General features: G+C 36.0%; 2 protein-coding genes across 2 annotated transcripts; both read left to right on the forward strand.

The window, feature by feature from the left end:
- Positions 1-1,766: 1,766 nt before the first annotated feature.
- On the forward strand, positions 1,767-3,703 carry LOC106065468 (uncharacterized). Its single transcript, XM_013224301.2, has 2 exons — positions 1,767-2,290; positions 3,290-3,703. Exons 1-2 carry the CDS (start codon positions 2,000-2,002, stop codon positions 3,500-3,502), a joined length of 504 nt encoding a protein of 167 aa, XP_013079755.2. The 5' UTR covers positions 1,767-1,999; the 3' UTR covers positions 3,503-3,703.
- Positions 3,704-4,735: 1,032 nt separating this feature from the next.
- Positions 4,736-19,481, forward strand: LOC106064953 (2-succinylbenzoate--CoA ligase-like). The gene is made up of 7 exons (XM_056016799.1): positions 4,736-5,119; positions 9,857-10,101; positions 10,484-10,580; positions 11,836-11,952; positions 13,743-13,987; positions 16,931-17,083; positions 18,610-19,481. The coding sequence occupies exons 1-7, from the start codon at positions 5,116-5,118 to the stop codon at positions 18,742-18,744; spliced, it is 996 nt and encodes a 331-aa protein (XP_055872774.1). The 5' UTR covers positions 4,736-5,115; the 3' UTR covers positions 18,745-19,481.
- The last annotated feature ends 2,152 nt before the right edge of the window (positions 19,482-21,633 follow it).

Raw genomic sequence — 21,633 nt, forward strand, 5'->3', positions numbered from 1 at the left:
CTAACAGCCCCCCCCCTCCCCTCAGTGATCATGCATTGGTCATGCATATTAGCCAATGACCTAAATTCTGCTAAGTCACTGGTTTTCCTGACTGGCTCAGGCAACCCATTTCATGCTCTAATAACAATAGGGAAGAAGGAATATTTGTACAAATTTGTCCTAGCATTTGGGACGAGGAATGTACCTTTATCTTTGTGTCTTTCTGAGTATTTTATTAGATTTTGTTTTTTTATGTGAAGATTATGGTTCAGTGTTTTATGTAAAATTGCTATTTTACTTTCAAGTCTTTTCTCCTGTAGGCTTTCTAAATTTAGTGATTTTACTAAAGTTGTTACTCTAGTCAAATGTGAATATTCGTTTGTTATGGATCTCACTGCTCTATTTTGTGTCTGTTCCAGTTTCTTAATGTTTTCTTGAGTTTTTCAGGCCAGCTTCCATTTTTTTTCGTATTATATTACAAATATCATTTTTTAAAAATATACTAACGTTTCGTTGTTTGTCAGATACATATTTGTACCATAATATTTTGGTCAATTTTTTTCCCCTTCTCAATTGCTCTTGTTTGGCGCATCTTTCATAAAACAAGCATGCTTAATAAGCCCTAGACCGTTTGGGCGCTCGAGACAGGATAAGAACGCGAGCACCCTTGATAAATAGTCAAGCCTATCAGCCACAGATGCCATTTATTATAATATATATCATTGATTTGATACTATTTCATCAAATGAAATTACGCGTTTGACTTTAAGTGATTCTTTAAATAGAGCATTATCCTTGAAAAAATATTTGTTACCAGCAAAAGAAATGTTCAATACAACCGATCTTTCTGACGACTTGAACACATTTTGTCAAATCCAAATAAAAACAATAAAAAATAAAAAAAAAAAACACCACATATCCAAGGGAAAGAACTCAGTACTTACAAATATATCTATTGCTATTGGCAATGTATACGCCCTTATACGATATCAAACACAACAATTAATTGACTAAATGTTTAGTATATAATTGGTTCATGTTTTGTGAGGTTCAATAAATAATTGTTTAAAGTTTCAACTTGATTTGAGAATGGGTGTGGGAGAAATAATTTGTTCAATTATCTAAGGGGAAGAAATGGGGCGGGGTAAAAAATGTTCCAATTTTTTAAAAACCTAACATTCATTAGTTTTAAAAGATAATTGATCTAATAGTTCTATGGAGGAAGTATTGTTGTTATTTAAAAAAAATATAAATAATTGTATATTTTTGTTTTACAATTGCTTACACAAAAAAGTCTATAAAACAGAGATTCTTTAAAGTACTTTTGTTTTAAATTCAAAGCTGTTGTTGACTGGTAGACTGTGAATGAATGGTATGACTTCATTTCATTATGTTATATTAGCTACGGTGCCTGGTATATTAAGCCGCAGTTTAGAAAGTAGTTCCGTGTCTTATTGGGACTCGTCGTTCAAACCCAAAATGTGGAGCCAATAGATATTGTGTTGACAATAGTATAAGTCGTAATTAAGCGTTCCATTGACTTTCTTTAGTCGCAGTAGACTATGGTTCATCTCGCGAAGCCTTTTAGTCATGTGACAGTAGAGCCCTATTCCTGATTAAGCACAATCATATATGAAACGAATTTTATATTTAGTGTATCTTTGTTTTGGCCTATTTTTATTTTTGAATAGCATTTAAAAGTTTTTTATATCAATAAATTATCATTTAATACAGTTAAAAAATATACATATACATTCCCATATGCCATAGGGTACATATAGTTCATTGTAGAATGTTTAAATCAATAAAACGCGTTTACACTACGAGCGCATTAAAATATTCAAAATCAATATCAGAAAGACATGTTTATTAAATTATAATAAAGCAATTAACGCGCCTGATCTGGATTAACTTCAAAGGCTGAAGCTGATCAGAATATTTTAATGCACTTCTGCTCAGATTACAGCCAATAGGTCAGATATTACGATATCAAATCTGAACCTTTAAAACAAGAAAAACTATGGGTGGTGCTGTCAGCTCACTAAGAGACCTCGACACCGTCACTAAAAGACTTGTCCATCTGTCAGAGAATGACCCTAACAAAGAAATCTTTGTCTTCTACACCTCTGGACTTCGTGAGGCCTACACTGCCAGACAACTCTACACCTTGGCTGGGAGGTTTGCATTCAGGTTACGCCAGCGTGGCTTCCAGAAAGGGGACGTCATCGCCAACACTCTGAGCAATTCCCCGGAGCGTGCGGTGACAGACATTGGTATAATGTTAGCAGGATGTGTCACAATGAACATACAGGTTAGAACAATTTTCATGCATGAATTTATTATGTAATTTACACAAGAGCTTAGAGCCTATAAACATGGTGGCTATAAACATGGTGGCTATGAACATGTCGAGTTATCTTAATGTTTCTTTAGTCTCGTTCTATTTTTCATGTTGTGTTCACTACGACTAAGTAGACGACATATAAAGGGGACTAATTCAGCTTTTAGCAAGACCACAAATTCTTTCCCTCGTTTGAGATACCAAACAAAATAATTAATTACCAATAGTTAATTAACTAATTGGTAATTTTTTAAAGTTGATTATTGTTTTGTCAGGTAAAAGAAATAATTGAGCAATATTTCAGCTTGATCCGAGATTGGGTGTCGGAGAAATAATGTGTACAAACTTTTTACCAGAGAAACAGTCACAAAGACAGAAAAAAAATCCTTTTAAAATAAAAAGTTTCTAAGGGAAGAACACCCTCACTTACAACTATATCTTTCAAAAATGTAGATCTTATTTCCCTAATTCGATATCAAACAATTAAGTTAATTAGCAATACTTAATTGGCTACTTTGTTAATTTTTTCCAATTGATCCATGTTTTGTTAGGTACAATACGTTATTGTCTAAAGGTTCAACTTGATCCAAGAATAGGTGTGGGAAAATTTAATTTTGCATGCATCTAAGGATCCCAGTTTTACATATTTAGCCATACATGTGAAAATTGAAGGATTGATTTTCTTTATTTGCATCAAATAAAATAATTAATTATCAGTATTTAATTGAATAATTAGTTAATTAAAAAATATTCATATTTTGTCCAGGCCAACGAATAATTGTGCAAAGTCTTAACTTGATCCTAGAATTCGGAATACGAAAAATAAATTGTGATTTAATTTTCAAACTCTAGTCAACTATATTGAAACCAGCGTTGGCTCTTCTGAAACATGACTCTAATTCTTTTATTAAAACTCTGGTTTCAAGTCAGTGAACAAGGTCTAAGGTGAAGCTATTTCCAAACTTTCAGCTTCTTCTGGCCGATGGTTCTGATTTTCGTCTTTTGGCCCAAAACAGCAAATGTCGTGCAGTGATTATGTCTCCATGGAAGCAAGGATCAGCATGGAAACTAATGAATCCATTCTTCTCTGGCAAATCAGACCAAGGCTTCGTTGACATTCATATTGATAACATCCCGGATCTGACGTCAGCTATTCTGGTTGGTAGGACTAAGAATGGGTAAGATGAAACTCTTTATGTATGTCTTGAATCTTGGGATAGAATGTTATCTGTAGACATTGATATTTTTAGAACGGACACTGAAAAGATTTTTCGATACGATTCAAGAAAATACTACATATGGGGATTATCTCCTATGACAAAAAAACAACTACAACTACAATTTGCTTGCTATTTGGTGAATCTGATGTACAGAATGTAAGAAGCATGGGCATTGCCCGGGGGATCGATTTGGGGTTCAACCTCCCCACACACACGAAATGGCTGAGGGGGAATTCTTTGACTGTTTTTTGCTTTAATTGTATTTATATTAAGTGAGATTCTAATTTTAAACCATCCCTTGATCCAGCACATTCATTTGGTGGAGGGGTGAGTTTCTGTCCCCCTCCAGAGTTTTCTTGACGCTAAAAACCCCCTCTTCAATATAATACTAAAGCAAACAAGTCACCAGGAGGGGTTTTGAGTTTAAAACTCTCCTCCAGAGGGTCTTAAGTTAAGAAACTTTTTCCAGAGGGATTTGAGTTTAAAACTCCACTCAAGCGGGTTTAGATGTTAAAACTCCACTCCAGCGGGTTTTGATGTTAAAACCCACCTCTTCAATATTAAACTAAAATAAATAAACTCGCCAAATGCTATGAGCGTTACTAATGGGGGTTTTGAGATTAAAAAAAAAACACCTCCAGATAGTTCTGAGTTTAAAACCCCCCTAACAGATTGTTTTGACGTAACCGTTTTGATAAAAAAAAAAAGCAAAGTGCAATGACTGAATTCCATCATGAAGGTAGCTAAAAGGAGTTTTATAGTCACCACCCCATTTTTCAGCAAAAGGAAAAGCAAAGCTACAATTACTAAATTTCATGGGCGTAGCAAAAAGGGTCAAAACGTAATGAAGATTAATTACGTATACACACACACACACAAATATACAAACATATATATATATATCCTGGCTACTCCAGAAGTGTTGATAAGGTTTGTATTTCAATAGATATTTGATATTTTTGACTCTAGGGTCAATTTTCTAATCTCTTTAGTTTATAGCACGAAATATTATCACTATTGAAGAAATATATGCCACTATTGTTTGACAGGAGCGCAATTGGAAAAGTATTCAGAAACCAATGGGATACTAACTAGTGGTGATAAAGCAGAGTTTATACGAAGATTGACTGTTCTAGTTCGTTAAAGTGATCTTTTAATTAAGCACCCTAAACATTGTTTATTTCAAATATCTCCCTATCTTTGTCGTTCATCTTCCTTGCGCTTCTTCTCAGGTTACCTTATATCGCTCTAACATTTCATCACATCGCTTTCTTCTCTTTATCAATTTTACTGTTTTTTTTAAAGAATGTAGAGACTTAATGTTATTTCAGAGAAAATAAACATTTTTTGAATGACTTAAAGATCTGCCCAGATGATATCTACGTCGATCCAGCTGAACGGGACGACTTGTTGATTATACTCACAACTTCCGGAAGTACCGGCTACTCCAAGCCTGTACCCAGAAGTCACATTGAGATTTTGAAAAGCGAAGATCGCTTTAATGACATTTTCTGCCCTGGAGTCCAATGGAACAGTCCTAGAGAGAAATGTTTTAAATACTACAACGACAAATCGATGGGTACGTAGAAGCAAACATTCATTAACTCTTTCTCTCCTAACAGACGATACCAACGTTGATTCCACCAGAATGTGGTAAATAATTACGGAGAGAAAGAGTTAAAACCACAATTGATTTTAGCTTTTATAAAAAAGCCGCTTTATAATTTTACCATACTTTTTTAGCGGCTTCCGTAAGGGAAAACCCGCTATTAGGTTTGTGCAAAATGTCCGCCTGTCACACTCAGATCTCTAAAACTAGAAGAGAAATGAAAAATATTTTTTCACCATGCGATTTGGCTTGAAAAGTTTAGGTGCAATGGCTACTTTTGGTTTTCTAAAAGCGAACCGTTTAATTTATAAAAATTAATTATGTAAGCGATTGTTTTATAAAAATACACCAATTCTAAAATAATTACATAAATGTAAGGGAGGCAATGTTATCATATGTTAACAAAGAGTAACGGTATTTTGTTATTTCAGTATCACTTAGTCAAATATATTTATAAAATGTACAAGAAATGTTTACAACACATATAAATATTAGTCAAAGGTGTTGTTTTCTGGTCTACTAGCTGTTAAAATTAAAATAAAACATTTATGTTTGTTTATAAAGGCTAAGAATGCACTTTGTATCATTTTTAAAAATGGACTTTTATGCAGCGACTTTCGTGCAGTAGCGTTACAAGCAGCGGCTGATAGATCAGTTTACACATCAGGATAAAAGAGCTTATTTTTGTGCGTTTTGTTTGCCGGGCGGTCTGTCTTACGTTTTATATATTGTTACGTTTCTCTCTTCCTACTCAGGCCTTCTGTAAACACTGCTAAAACTCAACACAACACATCAACACATCAAGAACCTGACAACAAGAGCTTCACAATATCGGGTACTTTAATAATGAGTGATTAAGTAGATAACAGCCAATACTAGACAATTGGCATCAAACACAACAACTAAAATGTCACTCTGTACATCACCGTACAAAACTCTACTGTCTCTCTTTCTGGACTTGTACATCAACACATGAGGACTCGACCAGGACCGACTTCATAGCCGACTAACAGTCCCGGTCTCGACGCTCTCCGGTCTTGAACTGCTGCTTTCCTACACACTGTGTCCTCGTACACGCAGGCTTTCGATCACATGACCATAACATTGGTCATATTTGCGTGTAATCGTGTAATCGTAGTACTGTCCCTTGTCCATGGCCCCGCTGACCTGAGTGATTCAGGTGTGTGTCAGCTGAGCCTATAGTTAACCCTTTTGCGCCGCCAATAGGGTCGTAACACTGCTCCCTTCTCAGATTTGTCCGTCCCGGCCAAAATCTATCACACGACATGGGAATTGGAGGTGAATCGATGCAGGAGGAGGTCTATCGGTGGGGGCGACAATAGGCTTATATTGCCATCTCGATGGAGCCATCTGTGTTGTAGTCAGCGTATGTCTCTTTCTCCTTCTGCTCCAGCTGACCTTCACCTGGTTGCACCGACGTCGTGGTCGCATCTCCAGCAAACGTTTCCCTCTTCTGTCATCCACTACTGAATGCAGCCAGCCAGCACATGGGGAGGGATAGGATGTCAGGACTGGGGTCACCAAGATCGTTGGCCTATCAGGTTGTTTCATAGGGCTTTCAAGAGACGGGTTTTGGGTATGGGTATCAGGTCCACAGGAGGGGAAATAGTGGCACACATCTTCAGGAGTGTCCGGAGGGCAAACTAGTGGAGCAAGTTGGCAGCACTCCACTTGCGAAGGACCCTCATCTTCAGCATCAGGCTCCAGTTCACTAAATTTACCATCACCAGGGCTTCTCACTCTGGTCTCGTCAGCTGGACAAACGTCTGCTGGGTGCAGACCTTGCCGATGGGTTCCTTGGAGTTGGCGTTCTCCCTGCAAAGCTCGACACACAAAGTTCTTGCCAAACAGCTGGGTGCAGCCACCAGGATTCGAGTTCCTCTCAACAGCACTGACAGATTGACAGATGTCTTTAATGTCCTCAGCTACAGGCTTGAGGTAAGACACGACGTTGTCTTGTTCTATCTGGCTGATGGAGGCACTCACGTCATGGACGTCTGTAGCAAAAGCGTTGGTTGAACTATTGGTCTCGGTCTCTTCTCTTGTTTCTTCACCTGTTTCTTTCTGCGAGTCACCCTTGATCACATTCTGAAAGCCAGCCAACATCTGTTTTTGAAATGTGATCAAGAGCTCTACAACATCGGGTTTGAGTTCAAAGAGGTACGTGTTCGGATCTTCCTCTTCATCCACAAGGGCTTGCCGGAGACGTTCTTTAAGAGTTTCGTTGCTCCTTTCGTAGTACTTCAGTCCTCGCCATTTCAGCTCTTGTTTCAGTTCTTTCAGATTCAGTTCATCTAGCAGTTTTACAGAAGCCATAGGAAATCCCACTTCTGACACCAGTGTTACGTTTCTCTCTTCCTACTCAGGCCTTCTGTAAACACTGCTAAAACTCAACACAACACATCAACACATCAAGAACCTGACAACAAGAGCTTCACAATATCGGGTACTTTAATAATGAGTGATTAAGTAGATAACAGCCAATACTAGACAATTGGCATCAAACACAACAACTAAAATGTCACTCTGTACATCACCGTACAAAACTCTACTGTCTCTCTTTCTGGACTTGTACATCAACACATGAGGACTCGACCAGGACCGACTTCATAGCCGACTAACAGTCCCGGTCTCGACGCTCTCCGGTCTTGAACTGCTGCTTTCCTACACACTGTGTCCTCGTACACGCAGGCTTTCGATCACATGACCATAACATTGGTCATATTTGCGTGTAATCGTGTAATCGTAGTACTGTCCCTTGTCCATGGCCCCGCTGACCTGAGTGATTCAGGTGTGTGTCAGCTGAGCCTATAGTTAACCCTTTTGCGCCCCCAATAGGGTCGTAACAATATATATAAACATCCGAAACAATCTATTATCTAAATTACATCTACATTATTCCAAATTCATATTTCAAATGTAGATCTAGTAGATATAGATCTTGAGAGTGCTAAATCAGAAGTTTACTTTAGGTAGAACTAGTAGATATAGATCTTGAGAGTGCTAAATCAGAAGTGTACTTTAGGTAGATCTACATCCGTATTCTAGTACAATTTAAATGAAAATGCCAATAGCTCTGTTGGTAACTGTGCTGGGACATCGAGCAGACGTTGCCGAAGTACAAGTTCGATGCCTTGCTCTTTTCTTTTTTTTTTAAATTGCAAATCAATACCAAAAGATTATCTAAAATCGCTTGTCTGACATATTGTACATATCCGGTACATGTCATGACGTAATGTGTAATAGATCTCTTTATCAATAATAGGCTATTAGTTTGTTATTAAGTTAACAGCAATGCCTGGTCGATTGGTTAACGTGCTGGACTGATTATCTCGACGGTCCTGCTCGCTGCCATCCCCCGTCGTCCAGTGGGAGGTTTGGACAAGGAAATAAGTTATTTTTAACTTTGAAGGAACATCCAAAACATGTAAAACTTTTTACAGAAAAAAAATAAAATTTTACAAGCCAAATGAATCTTTAAAACATTATTACTTTTGATAATCAAAACAAAATCACGTTTTGAATATTCCTTGCGAATAGGCGGATCCGACAGGGATCCGACTCCGACGGAGCCGCCTCTGAGGTTGTGTGACAACACAAACTCTCTTTGTAAACTTGTATTTATTAAGCTTAAATTTCTGATACACTTATTAGTACGACAGCGTTTCTCAAACTGTAAGTTAAGCCTCCCATCCAGCTGTTGAAAAGGAGAGCATGAAGGCTTTCAGAATATTTTAAATGGGATATACACATTTGTGGTATTTTTTTACTTTAGCTGTAAATGAATATTTGAATAAGTGACACTGGCATCGTTATCAGTGTTTCAATAATTATCCTGAAACTTGAATTACGAGAAGTCATTTCATCTTCTAAGTAGCTTCTTTCAAGAACGTATGCAGTTTCTGTGACAAGAGACTGCACTGCCACTAGATGAACTTAACTAGATGAACTTAACTAGATGAACTTAACTAGATGAACTTAACTAGATGAACTTAACTAGATGAGCTTAACTAGATGAACTTAACTAGATGAGCTTAACTAGATGAACGTAACTAGATGAACTTAACTAGATGAGCTTAACTAGATGAACTTAACTAGATGAACTTAACTAGATGAGCTTAACTAGATGAACGTAACTAGATGAGCTTAACTAGATGAACTTAACTAGATGAACTTAACTAGATGAGCTTAACTAGATGAACTTAACTAGATGAGCTTAAAACGATTTAAGAAAAAAGAAGAGCTATAAAAATATCTCCGCTAACGTGATTCTACCCGAACTTCTCATGATAAAACTGTCGAAGTTTAAATCACCTTGGATCGTTCTGTTAACGAAACGCCGCTACAAGATGTGTGGCTTAAAACATGATGATGATTTATTTACAATCAAACCCATTACACACGAAAGGGCGTTACATTGCATTCTCAAATGTCTCTAGAATTTTAGTATTGGCCAGTGCTTCTTCATTTATTTTTCTAGGATCAATATTGTTGCCCTAAAAATTTCTGTAGATCAAAATGCAGGAAAACGTTTGACACCAGGGCTCCAACACAGAATCCAGTGATGGAGCTTTCACCTCTTAGCTAACTAGTGTGGATGTCATATATTAAAGTTTGAGAAACACTGTGTTACGTTATTCCTATTGTAAAGTAACTGTTCTTATTTCTTGTTTGTGATTGTCAAAGGTTGGGGTATTGGTATACCGTTTGCGCCAATATGTCACTCTTACACTAGAGTCATGACAGACTTCTTCGACCCTGAGATCAAGAGAACAGGAAAGGATCTTTGGGAAGCGTCCACCAAAGAAAAAGTCCATTGTTGCCCCATGCTTTGTCTTGAGATGGACAGTGTACGGGAGTATATTGACTCTGTTGGAGGCTCGGACTTTAAGTTCCAAATGCTGATTGCAGGAGCCCAGCCTTTGAGGAAGGTTAGCAAATTGTGAAATGTGAGTGTCACGTAGCATAAAGCAGCTATTGCATTAATTTTATTTTTAGATTTTTGCAAGGGCTGCTCAGCAAGGTCATGTTGTTTGTCGACTAGTTCTTGTAACAAGCGTGCTTTCTTTGAACAAAAATGGGGCAAGTTAATGTCCATGACCATACAAGGAGCGAGGTTGTTTGGTTCCAAATATAGAAGGTGGTAGATGATAAAAAGTATTTGAAAGAGTGGAGTCAGTTGTACTTGAGAGCTTAAACGAAGACTGTAAACTTGTTACATTTAATTGTATTGTACAGTATTGTATTGTATGTGAAACGTGCATTGTTATTATTGTTTATTTTAAATTTAAAGCTGAAAATAATGAATTTCAGAATCAAATGGAAAACTTTCTGACAATAACAGAGAAACTTATTGTCACGTATGGCTCCACAGAGGCTGGGTGCTTAGCTGCTAATTTTATAACTAAAGGTAAACATTACAATATATACAAGTATCATTGACATCTAGAAAGTAGCAGTTTTTTTATGCTAATTTAAAATCTGATGTAATCGGATCGGTTAGAATTGGATCTGATGTAATCGGATCGGTTAGGATTAGATCGGATCATTGAACAAGAAGGACGTTTCAGTTAAGTGTGTCCTAACATTCACGCCTGTCATCTAATCTTTTTCCTTAGTAGAGTTGCTTCTCTTAAAGTTGCAACAGTATAATGTGGGAAGCGTGGTCGAGAGGCTAAGTGCGCTTTAACTTGGCTACCTAGAAGGGGGCTCGAGGTTCGACACCCGACTCAACTGAGCGCCTAAAGGCAGCACGGAAAACCAACTCCTAGATACCCCCCCCCCCCCACTGGTCCATAAATGAGATTGGACCAAAGCGCTCTAAGCATGCTATAAGCACACAATGCAACATAAGCTATAAGCATGAAGTAGCGCTATATAAAAGCTATAAGCACACAATGCAACATAACGATACTTTATACGAAAGATCCAAATCTATCATAAAACATCTTTTCACGTTCAAAGTGTATCTTAATATTTTAACGATATGTTTATTATAAAATGTCTTACGACTTCTCGCGCTAAGATGACCCGCGCCAAAACGGTTGCGCCAAAAGGGTCGCACCAAAAAGGCTGCGTCAAGATTTCTCGTACCCTAAGAATAGTATGCAAATAGGCCGAATTTCTAGAAATGATAAAAATATTTTTTTTTCATTTTTTGTTTTCATTTCCTACTGCAAACTTACATTTTTTTATACTTAAAAAATATGCAATAGAAAAAAGAATACTATTAAAAATCAAAGCTTATCTAAGGGTAAATAACTGCTTATTGCTGTCATTTATCTGAAAATTAAAGGGTTTTAGCCCCCTTTACGTTATATAAAATAAAAATAATTAATTAGTACTAATTGATCAACTAACTGGTTTATTTTTTTTATTATTTCGTGTATTGTTATCGGCTATAAATACACACACACACACACACACAAAAACAACAACATTAATTTTCAAATAAATGGCAGTACTTGGTTGTTCTCTTCCCTTAGATAAGCTTTGTTTTAAAAAAAGTATTCTTTTTTTCTATTACTTGTTTTAAAAGACTATGAGTGCTTATTGTTCTATATTTTGTGAACATAAAATTAGAATTGACTAACATTCTACAAATGTTACTTCTTCATATTCAACAAATGTGAACAATTTCCTGTAGTCTAATTTGAACTCATCAGGTGACACTATACAGTCCAACAACAACGGTAAGGTCCAGCCTGGTGTAAAGCTGCGTATTGTGGCTGAGGATGGAAGGCTATGTCAGCCTGGTGAAACGGGAACTATAGAGGTCAAAGGTAAGACACGCGAGAGCTGAACTGAGAACCTTGAATACATGGGATATGAGGCTCAGGGGCATAAACCACTGGTCTACTTAGGAGGTTTCAGCTCGAAACTCGACTAAAGGCCAGTAACATATCATAGCAGCACTAAGGTAACGAGGTTATTGAAAATACAATGGGAACGGACCTCCGTGAGTAAACATTTCGTTTTTTATATTTATAAAATTAAAACAACCTAACTGTGGTGGCTGGGTGGTTAAGCGATTGACTTCCGAACCCTGAGGCTCTGGGTTCGAATCTAGGTGAAGACTGGGATTTTGATTTCTAGGGCACCCAATTCTAATGTGTACCTGACGTAAGTTGGGGAAAGGTGGTTGGTCGTTGTGGTGGCCATTTGACACCCTGCCCGTTAACCATTGGACAAAGAAACAGATGACCTTAACATCATCTGCCCTATAGACCGCATGGTCTGAAAGGGGAACTTTACTAACCTCAACACTTATTAATTTTTAAGATAAAAAATAAACTTTAAGGCCTGGAACTCAATTTGTATCCGAAACTCACTTTTCCATATCTTATCAATAAAGAGAATCCATAAATAAAAACAACATATTCACATCTTCCACTTGTACAGACAATAATATTATATACATTCCTCATGATTTACATAAAACAACAAATATGACTAAAAAAGTTAAACAAATCTATGTCATAGTAGCTGTGCCCACACAATCAGGAGAGCCATCTGTCTGAATGGTTTGATGGTTGTTTAAAGTGTTTCTGCGACTCTCCTTCATCATCGAACACCGGCGGACAATGGCTATGCTTGCCCTGCGAGTGGCAAAATATGTAGGCCACAGCTGGGGCTGCGAAGCCACTGAAAATACTGCATTCCTCATTAATCTTCGGACTCGAAGACACTTATTATTATTATTATTATTATGTTAGAAAAGAACGAGTATTATTATTTTTATTATTATTATTATATAATTCTGTGAGAGAATCATTTTTTAGCGGCCCTTGAAAGGTGAAAAGCCGCTATTAGTTTTGTCTGTCCGTTCGTCTGTCCATTTTCTCTTCGTTCTGTACGTCTGTCCGTTCGTCCGTCCGTTTAGTTCGCAGATACTAGAAAAGGTATGTAAAATTCAATGTCATGGTATTTTAGATATTACAAACTTCTTATGCAACGGATATTTTTTTTTAATTACATATGAGGTCACGATGGACAAGTATTAATGACTCATTATTAAGTAACTTTTAAATTTATCCAATAATTTGTTGAAATTACTCATTCAAACTTAAAATTTTTATAACGAACAGTCTTGACATATCCTAATTAGACGCTGTCAGACCTTTATTAGCCTTGTCTTTCTAAATACCACCTGTCACTTTTAGATTAAAAATTTTAATACGTATTAAAAAAAACTGATTTCTTATTTTAATAAATAAATAAATGTACTTAAAGCAGAAATCTCATAATCGATAATAGGCTTTTTTTTTCTTCAATTGAAAAACAATGCCAAAAGGCTATCTAAAATCTCTCTTCTGTCATATTTTTTCTATCCAAAAGGTCTAGAAGTCTCTTTATCGATAATAGGTTATTCAGTTTGTTTTCAAGTTAAAGGCAACGCAAAATTATTCTTTGAAACTTATTACTTTAAACAGTCAAAACAAAAAAATCATGGCTTGAATATTCCTTGCCTTTTGGCGGATCCGAAGGTGGCCGTCTATGAGTTTGATAGCACAAACTCTCTTTGTAATCTTGTTTTTTCTACATTTAATTTCTAAGACTTTTATAATTACAGGTCCCGATGTATTTAAAGGCTACTACAACAGACTGACCAGTCCAGACCCGCTGACAGTGAAAGCTTTCACCTCAGACGGGTGGTTCAAGATGGAGGACTATGGTTACATCGATGAAGATGGAAACGTCTTCGTGTTTGGTCGAACTAAAGATATTATTACATACGGAGCAGAATCCTTGCACCCCGGATGGATGGAGAAAAAGTTGATGGAACATTCTGACGTATTGGAAGCTATTGTAGTGCCGGTGAGTAAAAAAAAAGATCCCTTTCATATCTTGTGATCTGTGATGCAGATGAAGTACAGGTCATCTAATACTGTGGCCATGTGGCCATCACTACGACCAAACGCCTATACTTCCCCCCCCCATAGGATGTCAGGTTGGGGTGGACTTAGGAGGCCCTAAAAATTCTGACATAAAAAAATCCCAGTCTTCGCTGGAAATTGACCCCGATGCCCCTCAGCTCGGAATAAAGCCACCCAACCCCCAAGCCCCTGGTTCCGGTTAGTACCTAATATTCAGTTAGTTTTAGCTTTACTGCCTTGAACTAGTGATGTAGTAACCAAAATATGTCAATAGTTATCTTTCTTTCCAAACCAGAACTTCTGTATTGTATTTATCTTCAACTCAAGTCATAGATAGGGGAGAAAACTTGAAAAAGAAAATTTTTTGCATGTTTGCAGATCATTAATGCCTGGTACACAAATACGTGTATTAAAAATAAAGAGAAAAAGATTGATCTTCTTAATAAAATATGTTAATGTACAATGAATGATTTTTTTTTTTCCCCACACAAACAATTGACAAATTTCAGTTACATGCTGGTACGAAGTATCTAAACATAAATGTACATAACCGCAGACCATATTAAATAGACTGCAATACATACTGATTAAAATACACTCACGCTTGTTACTCAATCTTGTATATGAATTTATGAAAAGCAATAATGAAAATGAATATAAGTCTCGTTACTTTCAGGTAGTAACTTAGTGATAACTTTGTATATAGATTTAAAATATATTTCAATATTTTTATGATGTAATTTTGTTTTCACAGCTTTTTTTTTTTTAACAAAGCTTCTATCAACTCACTCTGTCAGTCTGTCTGGTAAAAAGTTTGTACACGTTTTTTCTCCCACACCCAATCTGCGAACGAGCTGAAGTTTTGCACCATCATTTCTTTTACCTTAAAGAAAAAAAACAAGAAACAATTAAATGAAAGTTAATTGACTATTGGTAATTAATTATTTTCTTTGGTATCTCAAATAAGGCAAAGAAATTGTACTTGACTTTAGTGGTGGTATAAGCTGAATTAATCTCCTTTATAAGTTTGAAACAAACAATAGATAACTTCTATTTTCATAAGCATCTCACTAGCAGAGTGGTTAGTATGTCGGCTTGAGGAGGCTTGAGCCATAACTTTGAATTCAGGTCGTCTCCCCTTTTTTTAATAATTATTTTTAAAAAGCGATTACTATAAAATTCATCCAAACATCCCTTTCTTTTTTCCCCCACCCACCATTTTCCCATCTGGTATAGATAAGTTATAGGATAAAGCTAAAAGCATGACATATTATTAAACAAAAACAATTGGTTAAACTATTTCTAATCGCACAGATTTATTATTGTTGGTCTAGATCTATTACAAATTTAATTACATGACTGATCCAAACTAATTGGTATAATTATACTTTGTATACGTTTTTTTTTAAAAAGTATTTTAAAATGTTTTTATTGTTTATTTTCGGATGTGATTTTTTGTTTGTTTGTTGAAAATTGGATGCAGGACCAACAGGTTTTTTTTTTAAAAGACAACATTGTGTTAGTGCTATAGAAAGGGGCTTTATTAATAAATGTTACAGTGATAGCTTTTTAAATACTTTTTTTTAAATTGTACGACTTCAAATGGAGTTCAAGGGCTCAAGCCTACTCTAGCCAATACTCTAACCACTGTGCCAACGAAATGCCTATGAAAATATCTTTCATAGTTATTATCTATATATATAATTCTTTTCATGGCTCAACAGTTTGGACACCAAGAAGTAAAGGAAAGATCACTCTTTTGTTTCTGAAAGTCGGACTAGAGTTACCCCACGAAAAAAAAAAAGAGGGGGGTGGAGAGAACAAGTAGTATTCACCCGTCACTAAATAGCAGGGTCGGAATAAACCATTGTGACCAAGAAGTCATAGAAAGATCACTGTTTTATATATTTCTACCCCACGTAACTTTTGCGGCGAAAAAAAAGGGGGGGGGGGGGAGAACAAGTAATCTACTCTGTATTCACCCGTTACTAAATAGCAGGGCTGGACTCAACCGTTGTTGGGCCCTATGCGAAACGATTTTGTATTAGACAATAAATTCGTCTTTGCATTTTACTCATTTTTTACAACGTACAGAATTACTTTGCGAGGATTACTTTGCGAGCCTTGCGTGTAGCGAAATCATAATGTATAATCTAAAAAATCTATTTCCTACATTGATCACGCTCAATAGCAAGAATTACCAAATGTTTCAATCTATCTACGAGAATTGTTGACCTCAAGTAATTCTTCATTAATTTGAGGCGCGAGAAGCTTCTTTCACCAGATTCCACAATAACGGGTATTACCTAGTGCCGTTTTTTTTTTATTGCGCGTAGGAATGACATTTTCCATATTGAATGACACCCCAAAATAAAAATTTTTGTCTCTATATTTCAGAAGATTTGTATGAATTTTCAAAAGAGTTTAATGATTTCCGGAGATTTCCACAACTTTTTACGTACATTTTGCAGTTTCAGGAGATTTTCAGGAGCTCCTGGTAAATCAGGCGGCCGTGGGGAATCTGTTATAAGTTATAAAATGGTTTCATTTAATAATTTACTCCTAGAATTAGCCTAAGGCTGGCCTTGCAAAATAGCGGCGTAAGCTACGCCGTGGGTCGACAAGTTGTTAGTTTAAAAAGTTAAAGTGACGACCTTATTGTCGACACAAATTATCAAGAGGGAGTAATTTACCTTATATCACCACATTAGTCATATACAAATCGTTTCCCTTTTTCGACACCAATTAAAAAAAAATTGGTTAATTAAAAAAAAAAATAATTGATTCTGGTTTTGTAATGATACCAGGACTATTTGTGTAAAATCTCAACTTGATCCGAAATTGGCTGTGGTAGAAATTGTAATAAATGCATTCTTTTTACCAGGTGTCAGATCCACTGTTGTACCAAAACATCTGTGCTTGTGTTAAGGTAAAGAGGGACAGCGAACTCAAAGAAGATCAACTCAGAAAATATTGTGATCAAATTTTTCTACCAAATCTTGTCACTGAGGAAACACCAAAACCGCAACACTTTATTGTAAGTACAATCAACTTTTACTTTCAACACTTTATTGTAAGTACAACCAACTTCTAATTGCAACAATTTATTGTAAGTACAATCAAGTTTTAACTGCAACACTTTATTGTAATTACATACAATGTTTTGCTCTGAGGTCTTAGGGGTTGAATAAGACAGTTACTCCCTTTCGTCAAATGACCTGATGAAAGGTCTTCGATTTTGATGATTATGGACGAGTTCAGTGACCACGCAAACCCAGTTTCGACCTGCATATTTTTCCACAATTGATGCAGACAACGCCGTTGTCTACCGGGAGGTCTATTTAAGTTTTCTTCACGTCTTCTACGCCACTGTTCAACATGGGCTGTAGTACTAAAACATCTGTGCTTGTGTTAGGGTAAAAAGAGACAGCCAACTCAACGAAGATCAACTCAGAAAATATTTTGGTGGAATTCAGTTTTTACCCGTGTTCAACGTGTGGATTTGTGGGAAAAAATGGGGGAGGATATGGTTGCCACCAACTCCAATTAAAAATAATGAAATGCTATGACTAAGACAAAATCATCGAAAATCATGCCGGAACGGTAGAGTTTTCTTATGACGTGGTGCATAGTTTTTGATGCCTAAAGTTTGATACTAAAACACCTTAAAAAAATAAAGTTACAAACATGAGCACAGTTATTGAACATGGATTATGCAAACTATCTCTTCAAGTGTACAGACATTTTATCAAACAAAGTGTGTAAAGGATTTGTTAGGTGACAGATGTAAATCTCACACTTGTACTGGTCAACAAAATGCAACGTATATGTGTGTGAGTTGGTCACTAAATGTAGAAACGTTGATTGCTATCAATGTGTCGCGGATGCTGGGTTCGTGCGTCCTGGAGCTACACTTAACACGTAACAAACATAACTAGTACACAACTCCTGAGTCCTACTTTAGCAAAACAATAACATTTATTATATGATACTAAAATACTGCAACTCCAAACATTCAGTTGCAAGTCACTGTTTAGATGACAAATGACACGACATCCTTCATAGTAGTTATATAAGTAATAATCCAAGACAAGTACTGTTACATCCGCATCTCAGCGGGAACAAAATATAAGTCCTCTAGAATACTAAATAACGTCCGCATCACATCCACTTCAATAACATGTATCCAGCTCTAAGTTCAGAAAACAACTGCTAAATATATGTGTACTGTCTCATTGCTGAAGTCCCAGAGACTACTCTACTCAACTGACTTAAACTTACTACTGACTGAAAGTCAATTTAGTCACTCTTATTTCCTCTTTCTATGTCCGAGGTTTCTCGTGCTTTTCACCTTTATGACCCAAGGTGAACATAGAACAGGCAATGTCAAGCGAGACTGTGACAAGTTGATAAAAGCTATGTAAAAAGAATATTAAAAGATATGTAATGAAAGTATTGTCTTTTTAATTAATGCTTTTAAAAATGTTTTTCTTGTTGTTCTTGTTTTGTGTACAAGAATTGTCTGTTACGAATAAAACACTTTGTTATCTCTACAAAATTTAGATCAGCAAAGGGGATTTCCCTGAGACCTCCAATGGAAAACCAGACAGGAAACGACTTCGAGAGATAGCCGAATCAATGTTCGGATACGAAGAGAAGGTCATTAAATCAGAGGCGGCTCCACAGTCGGAAACTTAGGAGGCGAATCATAGACATTCTATTAAGTGAAAATAAAAAGGCTATAGTGTGGTATTGTTCGAATTGCAGCCAACTTGAAGAAGAATTCTAAGAAAAAGGATATTCCAAACTCACGCTCGCTTTATCTCCCGCATTCTCTCTCTCTCTTTTTGTGTGCAAATAACAAATAATTTAAATTATTAGCCAAATTGTATTGTTTTTAAAAGATTTCATTTTCCCATTCTGTTGCGTTTTATAACTGACCTTTATTTATAACAATGTCTCTGCTATTCACATAATTTTTTTTCCCTCTAAAGGAAGCCGTTCCCTCCTCATTTTTAAATATTTATGTATCTTAAAGAACACAAACAAACTTACACTGCTTGCATTACATTTTGATTACATTTTCTTAAAGCTATTTATTTTGTATAGCTACATAAATAAATATGATATATATTTAATTTATTCGTTTTAGCCTAAACAAAAATAAATTTCCTATGTGTACGAAATGAGTGAATGAATGATTGCTATAACGTATATTCTACAATATGTGACGTATATACAGCTACATGTGTGTAAAATATTGGCGCTATTCTGGCGTTCCTTGTTTTGTCATGGGCGCTTTTTTGGCGTTCGCCATCTTGACTGGTCAAACTAAAACATGTAATGGAAATAAGACTAAGTACACAGCAATGCAGTAGTCTCGAAATGTGTAAATCAAATGCAAAATGAATTCATTAAAAACATTTTAAAACTTATTTTGACTTTCAGTTTTGTGTTCAAATTAAGAGCTAAATTAAAACCTAAAATCTTGATATATAGGAAAGTAGTAAATAACCTTTCATGCTTTCACAGTTGTACAGCCAAACATTGTAAGCCTAGTCCTGTATTACCTCTAGGCTCCTTGCATAGCTCTTGGTTTTACTGTATTTAGTTCACATGGGTACCAAATCAGTGTTACCCTTAATTTGATATTCCACAGCGCAATCACCTTCTATTGTTTTTGTCAGGATTGAGTTTTGGTCAGTCTGGGTCTCCTGTTCACTTTAGAGGAGTATGTGCCACCGGGACATTTTGGATGATTATTGGGTGACATTCGGTTAATGTTATTGTGTTTCAATGTAGGTTTTGAGGTGATGACATGTTGTTTGCTTGTTTTGTTTTGCTTTGTGGGATGCTTTTTTCTTCTGAATGGAATGCAACTCATAGTCTCAGAGTTGTCTTTGCCCACGATAATTGGTCTTTAATTTCTAGAGTTGATTTATACACTTTAACTATTGTGCAACTATCATTCAGTATATGGGATATTGTTCTATTATATATTAAGTTATATGTCCGTGAATCGGCATTCTGAATCTTCATTCTGTCTTTCTATTTATCGTCACGTTATGACTAGGTGACATTTGGTAGTCAGAAGTACACATACGTAGAGCGAGAAGAAACGAACATAACACTTATTACCAAAAAAAAAAAATGTCAAAGTCAAATATCAAATCTTCTCTTCATTGCACTTTATTAATTGAGACGAGCGTATTTATTGGATTGGTGAGAGGATTGAACCTCCCCTCTCTGGCTATGATAATGGAATTAGTAATGGTGGTTTTTGGTAAAGCAAATTCATTATTATTAGACTTCACAACGTTGTTATTGACAGAAATGCTAATGGATCTAAGGTCTCCACTACCAGTAAAATATGCTAATGGATCTAAGGTCTCCACTACCAGTAAAATATTCCGAGCGTCTCAAATAGTCTTTGACAACCAGTCCAACTCCAGGTCTTCACTTGTGACTCAGATATTTGGTCAAGCGCGGAACTGTTGTCACTAACTGGAGAAGGAAAAAAAGCGACTTTTGGGCAGGAGCTGCTAGTTAGCTGTGGCTGGCTACCCAGTTAAGAATATAAAAAAAAACTCTATTTCAAACCTCCGCTGCCTTGCGGCAATACCCAAACATAGTAAAGGCTTCAGGAATGATCATTGAGAAAAACAATCAGTAGCATGTGAACCTGTGTCAGCTTGCAGCAAACAGTGCTACACCCTATCAGAGCCTTGGACGCAACTGATCCCAAACTGTATCGTCACCTGCCGTTCTCTTGGACACATCAGCTGCATGGAAGGAGGTGAACTGATGTGTGGGCGACATTTTTCCGACGTCTAATGCCCAAGCTTTCATATCATTTCTATGAGATGATCCATAGTTGCCTAGCGAATGAAGGAGGCCATAGACCTAGGTTTAAATTTATTTTTTCCATTGAGATTTAAATCACTGTCTTCTCCATTTGAAACTATAGACAAATACGCTGATTATCTGAAGTTTTGAGTTTATACTTTATTGTGTATAAATAAAAAGGCTAAGAAAAGTTCGAAAAACAATATTAATTTTTAAGGACAATAAACTTTAAAAAAAAGACATTTTGAACAGGATTCTAAAAAAATATCATTATAATAATAATAGTTAAATTTATAGAGCGCTGTTAAGAAACAAAATATAGGCTCAAGGCGCTGTGATAACATAACAAACGAGAACTAAAATGACAAACTTACCTAAAAAAGTTTTTAACAGGTAGGTCTTATGTTCTTCTTGAAAGTAGTGTAGCATGTTGTCTGAGATCAATGGGGAGTGAGTTCCACTTATGAACAGAAGTAAACTTTAACATATAATTTTTCTTTTATACTAAACAAAAAAAAGGTTAATTAGCAAACAAATCGATTTTAAAGAAATATAGAAAAGAAATACAAAGTACAGCAACATAAAACTGAACTGAACTAGACGTAAGCCTATACTAGAGATTTTCATAAAACGAAGTCAAATCCATAAATTGCAAACATTTTGGCACTAGAAAGTACGAAAATTGGAATGTTTATCACAAACCGCTTATATAAGGACTTTATAGTCATCTTCGAGTCTATA

The sequence above is a fragment of the Biomphalaria glabrata genome, chromosome 18, assembly GCF_947242115.1.
Source record: "Biomphalaria glabrata chromosome 18, xgBioGlab47.1, whole genome shotgun sequence".
Taxonomy (NCBI): Eukaryota; Metazoa; Mollusca; class Gastropoda; family Planorbidae; genus Biomphalaria; species Biomphalaria glabrata.